Source organism: Saimiri boliviensis, chromosome 7, assembly GCF_048565385.1.
Source record: "Saimiri boliviensis isolate mSaiBol1 chromosome 7, mSaiBol1.pri, whole genome shotgun sequence".
Lineage (NCBI taxonomy): Eukaryota > Metazoa > Chordata > Mammalia > Primates > Cebidae > Saimiri > Saimiri boliviensis.
The window spans coordinates 70,618,963-70,627,004 of NC_133455.1; the positions used below are offsets into that span (position 1 = coordinate 70,618,963).

General features: G+C 44.4%; 1 protein-coding gene and 1 pseudogene across 1 annotated transcript; both read left to right on the forward strand.

The window, feature by feature from the left end:
* Positions 1-2,870: 2,870 nt before the first annotated feature.
* LOC101054443 (large ribosomal subunit protein eL31-like) lies at positions 2,871-3,290 on the forward strand. Its single transcript, XM_074403470.1, has one exon. The coding sequence runs from the start codon at positions 2,910-2,912 to the stop codon at positions 3,288-3,290; it is 381 nt and encodes a 126-aa protein (XP_074259571.1). The 5' UTR covers positions 2,871-2,909.
* A 4,091-nt stretch (positions 3,291-7,381) lies between these two features.
* Positions 7,382-7,711, forward strand: LOC101029733 (cytochrome c oxidase subunit 7A2-like, mitochondrial pseudogene; annotated as a pseudogene).
* Positions 7,712-8,042: the final 331 nt, after the last annotated feature.

Here is an 8,042-nt window from a genome sequence, read left to right on the forward strand (position 1 = left end):
AATTTGTGTCACTTTTTTTCCTTACAGCTTTTGCAGTTAATATATTCTAAACTTGAAAATGTGGTATCAATCAATAATAGAGAAGTATCACTGGAGGACTTATTTAATTTTGTATTTCTTAATTTTAGTCCTAGCTACTAAAGTATATAAGCCTTAAAGTTTAAAATGTTTTTCTTAAATTAGCTGTATACACAAACATTTTCATTTACTTCATGAAATGAGAGGAGTTCGTTCATTGTGCTTGCTTTTTTCCCCCTTTAATTTCCATATTCTGAAGCAGTGCAGACAGAGGGTATGCTAATCAAGTGAGCAAGGTGGAATATATACAATATAAGGAAAAGATGTATAATTGACAGTATAAAATTATGAAGTTTGGTACATAATTGTAAATGTACTGTATTTATATGTAACTCTCATTCTAAAAGTTGCCACAAAAGCTGAATTGGAAGCTTCATGTCTGCATGAAATTTCCTATATTTTTAATGTGTACGATGAAATTAATTTTTCTTGAATATTAAAGTCTGCCAATTGCTACAAAAAAAAATAAATAAAATAAAAATACAAAAAATTAGCTGGGCGTGGTGGCACGTGCCTATAGTCCCAGCTACTCAGGAGGCTGAGGCAGGAGAATTGCTTGAACCCAGGAGGCGGAGGTTGCGGTGAGCCGAGATTGTGCCATTGCACTCCAGCCTGGGTAACAAGAGCGACACTCTGTCTCAAAAAAAAAAACAAAAAACAAAGAAATAAAGGAGAAAATTGACAAACTCTTAGGTAGTCTAAGAAAAAAAAGAGAATACAAATAATAATTAAAACAAGAAATAAAAACGAAGCCTGGGCGTGGTGGCTCAGGCCTGTAATCCCAGCACTTTGGGAGGCTGAGGCAGGAGGATCACTTGAGCTCAGGAGTTGGAGACCAGCCTGGGTGACATAGTGAGAACTTGTCTCTAAACTACAAAAAAAAAAAAAAAATAGTAATAATAAAATAAATAAAAATGAAGACATTACCACCAACCATACAGAAACAAAAGGAACTATAAGAATACTATGAGTAATGGTTGGGTGCAGTGGCTCATGTCTGTAATCCCAGCACTTTGGGAGGCCCGGGTGGGCAGATCACGAGGTCAAGAGATCGAGACCATCCTGGTTAACATGGTGAAACCCCGTCTCTACTAAAAATACAAAAATTAGCCGGGCATGGTGGTGCATGCCTGTAATCCCAGCTACTCGGGAGGCTGAGGCAGGAGAATCACTTGAACCCAGGAGGTGGAGGTTTCGGTGAGCCAAGATCACGCCACTGCACTCCAGCCTGGGTAACAAGAGTGAAACTCCCTCTCAAAAAAAAAAAGACAGGCCCGGCGCAGTGGCTCACGCCTGTAATCCCAGCACTTTGGGAGGCCGAGATGGGTGGATCACGAGGTCAAGAGATCGAGACCATCCTGGTCAACATGGTGAAACCCCATCTCTAATACAAAAATTAGCTGGGCATGGCGACGCACGCCTGTAGTCCCAGCTACCCGGGAGGCTGAGGCAGGAGAATTGCTTGAACCCAGGAGACGGAGGTTGCGGTGAGCCGAGATCGCGCCATTGCACTCCAGCCTGGGTAACAAGAGCGAAACTCCGTCTCAAAAAAAAGAAAGAATACTATGAGTAATCCTATACCAACAAACGAAACCCTGGTTTCAACACTCCAGGATGCCATCACCTAGTGCCATGGGGTGATGCTGCCACCCCCGTGGCTCCAGAGGATGAAGCATCAAGCCAAAGAGGATTATTCTCAAGGCTTGCGATCTAATGGAGTTTGCCTTGCTCGAGTTTTTCCTTGCGTAGGATTCACCACCTCCTTCTTCTTTCTGATTTCTACCTTTTGGACTGGGAATATCTATCTCACGGTTGTCTCACCAGTGTATTTTGGAAGCACATTGACTGTTTTCATAGATTCACAGCTAGAGAGAAATTTTACCTCAGTATGAATCATTTCTAGTGTCTCACCCATACATAATCTGATTTAGATGTTTAGATGAGACTTTGGACTTGGAACTGATGCTGAAATGGTTTTAGCCTTTAGAGAGTGTTGAGGGGTGATAGAGTGGATGTATTTTGTATGCCAGAGGTACATGAATTTGGAGGCGGCAGAGAGCAAAATGTTATGGAGTGAATTGTGTTCCCCAAAATACATACGCTTAAGTCCTAACTCCCAGTGTGACTATATTTGAAGACGGGGCCTTTAAGTAGTTAATTAAGGTTAAATGAGATCATGAGGGTGGGACCCTAATACAACAGGACTGGTGTCTATAAGAAGAGGAAGGGGCAGGGCGTGGTGACTCACACCTGTAATCCCAGCACTTTAGGAGGCCAAGGCAGGCGAATTGCAAGGTCAGGAGTTCGAGATTAGCCTGGCCAACATGGTGAAACACTGTCTCTACTAAAAATACAAAAAATTAGCTAGGCATAGCAGTGGGCACCTGTAATCCCATCTACTTGGGAGGCTGAGGGAGGAGAATTGCTTAAACCTGGGAGGCGGAGGTTTCAGTGAGCCGAGATTGAGCCATTCCACTTCAGCCCTGGAGACAGAGTGAGACACTGTCTCAAAAAAAATAAATAAATAAAGAGGAAAGGACTCCAGAGCTCTCGCCATGTGTGAGCAGAGAAAAGGCCATGTAAGCACCCACAGAGAAGCTGCCATCTGCAAGCTGAGGAAAGAGATCTCACCAAACCCAACCCTATCAGCACTTAAATTTTGAACGTCTAGCCTCTAGAACTGTGAGAAAACAAACTTCTTTGGTTTAAGTCGCCCAGTCTGTGATATTTTATGACAGCAACCTGAGTAGACTAAAATTGCATTATAAGAAAGCTATTAAAGTTGTCCCACAATTCCTCGAGCCCTTCTTTTCCAACTCAGACCTGACAGAATGGCTCCCGCAAAGAAGGGTGGCGAGAAGAAAAAGAGCCGTTCTGCCATCAACGAGGTGGTGACCCGAGAATACACCATCAACATTCACAAGAGCATCCATGGAGTGGTCTTCAAGAAGCGTGCCCCTTGGGCACTCAAAGAGATTCAGAAATTTGCTACAAAGGAGATGGGAACTCCAGATGTACGCATTGATACCAGGCTCAGCAAAGCTGTCTGGGCCAAAGTAATAAGGAAGGTCCCACACCGAATCCGTGTGTGGTCGTCCAGAAAACGTAATGAGGAGGAAGATTCAGCAAATAAGTTCTATACTTTAGTTACTTATGTACATGTTACCACTTTCAAAAATCTACAGTCAATGTGGATGAGAACTAATCGCTGATTGTCAAATACATCAAATAAACTTATAAAATTGCCTTTAAAAATAAAAAAGAAGGCTATTAAATGAATTCAGTGAAGTTGCATGTTATGAAATCACCTTATGAAGATACATCAACCTAAAAGGAAGAAGCCAAGGCAAAATTCATGTACGTAGAGAGTTTGTGTGTGCCAGTCTTTTTTTTTTTTTTTTTTTTTTTGAGACGGAGTTTCGCTCTTGTTACCCAGGCTGGAGTGCAATGGCACGATCTCGGCTCACCGAAACCTCCGCCTCTCGGGTTCAGGCAATTCTCCTGTCTCAGCCTCCTGAGTAGCTGGGATTACAGACACGCGCCACCATGCCCAGCTACTTTTTTGTATTTTTAGTAGAGACGGGGTTTCACCATGTTGACCAGGATGGTCTCGATCTCTTGACCTCGTGATCCACTCGTCTCGGCCTCCCAAAGTGCTGGGATTACAGGCGTGAGCCACCGCGCCCAGCCTGTGTGTGCCAGTCTTAAGGACTACAACCCAGGAGCACGGATTCAAGTTGTCCTGAATATACACTGATTAGCAGCAGTTAAAAGTGGATTTTTTTTTCTTTTCAAAAATGTTTTTGTTTTGTTTTGTTTTGTTTTGTTTTTGAGACGGAGTTTCGCTCTTTTCACCCAGGCTGGAGTGCAATGGCGCAATCTCGGCTCACCACAACCTCCGCCTCCTGGGTTCAGGCAATTCTCCTGCCTCAGCCTCCTGAGTAGCTGGGATTACAGGCACGCGCCACCATGCCCAGCTAATTTTTTTATTTTTAGTAGAGACGGGGTTTCACCATGTTGACCAGGATGGTCTTGATCTCTTGACCTCATGATCCACCCGCCTCGGCCTCCCAAAGTGCTGGGATTACAGGCTTGAGCCACTGCGCCCGGCCCTCAAAAATGTTTTAAAAGCAGTATGTCACTATGTGGCCCAGGCTGGTTTTGAATACCTAGGCTCAAGTGATCCTCCTGCCTTGGCCTCACAAAGTGCTAGGATTACAGGCAGGAGCCACCTGTGCCCAGCCAGCAGATTCAAGAGACTAATACACAGCTCAAATGGGGGAGTAGGACGTGATTGTTCTCCTTTTTTTCTTTTTTCTTTTTTTTACAGAATCTCGCTCTGTCACCAGGCTGCAGTGTAGTGGTGCAATCTCGGCTCACTGCAACCTCTGCCTCCCAGGTTCAAGCAATTCTCCCTCCTTAAGTCTCCTGAGTAGCTGGGATTACAGGCACCCACCACCATGCCTGGCTAGTTTTTGTATTTTTTGGTAGAGACGGAATTTCACCATGTTGGCCAGGCTGGTCTTGAATTCTTGACTTCAGGTGATCTACCCGCCTTAGCCTTCCAAATTGCTAGGATTATGCCCCGCCTGTTGTCTCATTTTAATGTATCTTGGGGCCTCATAATTAAAAGAACTTGCATTCCCCAGACAAAAGTTATTTTCTTGGCCGGGCGCGGTGGCTCATGCCTGCAATCCCAGCACTTTGGGAGGCCGAAGCGGGTGGACCACAAGGTCAGGAGTTCGAGACCAGCCTGGCCAAAATGTTGAAACCCCATCTCTACTAAAAATACAAAAATTAGCTGGGCGCGGTGCCATGTGCCTATAATCCCAGCTGCTCAGGAGGCTGAGGCAGGAGAATCGCTTGAACCTGGGAGGTGGAGGTTGCAGTGAGCCGAGATTGCGCCATTGCACTCCAGCCTGGGTGACAGAGTGAGACTCTGTCTCCGAAAAAAAAAAAAGTTATTTTCTTTTATCATTTCTTTTCTTTCTTTCTTTCTTTTTTTTTTTTTTTTAAAGACAGAGTCTTGCTCTGTTGCCCAGGCTGGTTTCAAACTAAGCTCAAGCAATCCTCTTACCTCAGCCTCCCAGAGTTCTGGGATTACAGGTGTGAGCCACTATGCCCCAACCATAAATCACTTTTTGAGAAGAATCAAAGTAAAACAATAATTGTCTATGAATGACAAAAGACTTTTGGCTTGACTATTCTAGCCATGTTTAATGACACAATTGATAAAGAAATATAGTTATCTCTGCAATATATATCAAATTAATGTAATAACCTTAATTATTATTGATAACATATATTAAGACATATCAGAGGCTGGGCGCGGTGGCTCACGCCTATAATCCCAGCACTTTGGGAAGCTGAGATGGGTGGATCACGAGGTCAAGAGATCGAGACTATCCGGGTCAACATAGTGAAACCCTGTCTCTACTAAAAATACAGAAATTAGCTGGGCATGGTGGTGAACGCCTGTAGTCCCAGCTACTTGGGAGGCTGAGGCAGGAGAATTGCTTGAACCCAGGAGACGATGGAGGTTGTGGTGAGCCGAGATCGCGCCATTGCACTCTGGCCTGGGTAACAAGAGCGAAACTCTGTCTCAAAAAAAAAAAAAAAAGAAAAGAAAAGACATATCAGAATTTTAGGAATTTCAGACAATTTTTAAACATATATGTTAATAAACATATTTATACAAATATGACCCAAAGAAAGTTAACCACCATTTCTTGGCCAGGTACAGTGGCTCGCTCCTGTAATCCAAGCACTTTGAGGGGTTGACGCAGGAGGATCACTTGAGGCCAGGAGTTCAAGACCAGCCTGGGCAATGTAGTAAGATCCCATCTCTACAAAAAAAATTTGAAAAGAAAATATTCATCAACCTGGTGGCACACACCTGTAGTCCTAGCCACTCAAGAGGGTGAGGCAGAGGATACCTTGAGCCCAAGGAGTTTAAGGCTGCCATGAGCTGTGATTGCACCACCTCACTCCAGCCTGGGCAACAGAGTGAGACCCTGTCTCAAAAAAAAAAAAAAAAAAAAAAAGCCAGGCATAGTGGCTCTCGCCTGTAATCCCAGCAACTTGGAAGGCCGAGGCAGAAGAACTGCTTGAACCCAGGAGGCAGAGGTTGCAGTGAGCCAAGATGATGCCACTGCACTCCAACCTGGGTGACAGAGCAAGATTCCATCTTGAGAAAATAAAAAATTAAAAAAAGCCTTCTCTTCCTGGTTCTTCCTGGAGTCTGGAAAAGCTGGGTTGAGAGAGTGGAAAAAAATTTAAAAAGTACTTTGGCTTATTTACCTAATATATGAGCACTCTTTTTTTTTTTTTTTTTCTGAGACGCAGTTTCACTTTTCTTGCCCAGGCTGGAGTGCAATGGTGCAATCTCGGCTCACCACAACCTCCACCTCCTGGGTTCAAGCAATTCTTCTGCCTCAGCCTCCCAGTAGCTGTGATTAAAAGCATGCGCCACCATACCTGGCTAAGAGCACTCATTTATTTATAAGTCAGTTTCATACTCATGTAGACAGTATATGAACAGACACATACACCTACACATTAAGATACAGAGAATTACAAAGACTTTATAGTTTTGTTTTTTTTTTTGAGACAGAGTTTCGCTCTTGTTACCCAGGCTGGAGTGCAATGGCGCGATCTCGGCTCACTGCAACCTCCGCCTCCTGGGTTCAGGCAATTCTCCTGCCTCAGCCTCCTTAGTAGCTGGGATTACAGGCACGTGCCACCATGCCCAGCTAATTTTTTGTATTTTTAGTAGAGACGGGGTTTCACCATGTTGACCAGGATGGTCTCGATCTCTCAACCTCGTGATCCACCCACCTCGGCCTCCCAAAGTGCTGGGATTACAGGCTTGAGCCACCGCGCCCGGCATGACTTTATAGTTTTTATTTTAGAATTTTAGCCAGAAGACTAGTAAAACTCACTAGTTTAAGAGGACACTTGGGGCCAGGTACGGTGGCTCATGCCGAGGTAGATGGATGGCTTGAGCTCAGGAGTTTGAGACAAGGCTGGGCTACATGGCAAAACCCCGTGCCTACAAAAAACAAAACAAAACAAAACAAAAATTAGCTGGGGGTGGTGGCTTTTGCCCTGTAGTCGCAGCTACTTGAGTGGCTGAGGTAGGAGGATCACTTTAGTCTGGGAGGTCAAGACTACAGTGAGCCCTGTTTGTGCCACTGCACCTCAGCCTGTGCAACAAAGTGAGACCCAATAAAATAGAAGGACAGCTGGCTTCTCTGGAGTGATCATGCAAGAAGCAGATGCAAGAAGCCAGACTCCAGGTGTCATGTACTATAAATTTAGTGGCTTCACACAGAAGTTGGCAGGAGCGTGGGTTTCGGAGGTTTACGGCCTGCAGGGATTAAAGCCTGTAGTTTTCACAGAAGCACCACCTACCATATTTGCCACATCAGCTAAGCTGATCCTGATTTCACTGCACATAATTTGACTGGAAAAACAAAGTTCCAGAACTGCAGATATTTTTCCAGAAATCTAATGGTGTGTGTATCCACCTGAAACAAGGCCTACCTGACCAAATACTTTACCAGACCATGTGGGAGGAACCGTCTACTGCCTGATCACCTTCTATACAACTTCACAGCCCAAAAACAAATGACAGGCTGCAGAGAACTGGTTTGCTTTTTGGCATAAACGCTTTGCATTTTCATTTTTCTTGTTTTCTTTTATTTCTTTTTTTTTTTTTTTGAGACAGAGAGAGAGTCTTGCTCTATTGCCCAGGCTGCAGTGCAGTGGAGTGATCTCAGCTCACTGCAACCTCTGCCTCCTGGATTCAAGCGATTATCCTGCCTCAGCATCCTTGGTAGCTGGGATTACAGGCGCCCGCCACGACACCCAGCTAATTTTTAAATTTTTGTATTTTTAGTAGAGACAGGGTTTCACCATGTTAGCCAGACTGGTCTTAAACTGCTGACCTCATGATCCACCAG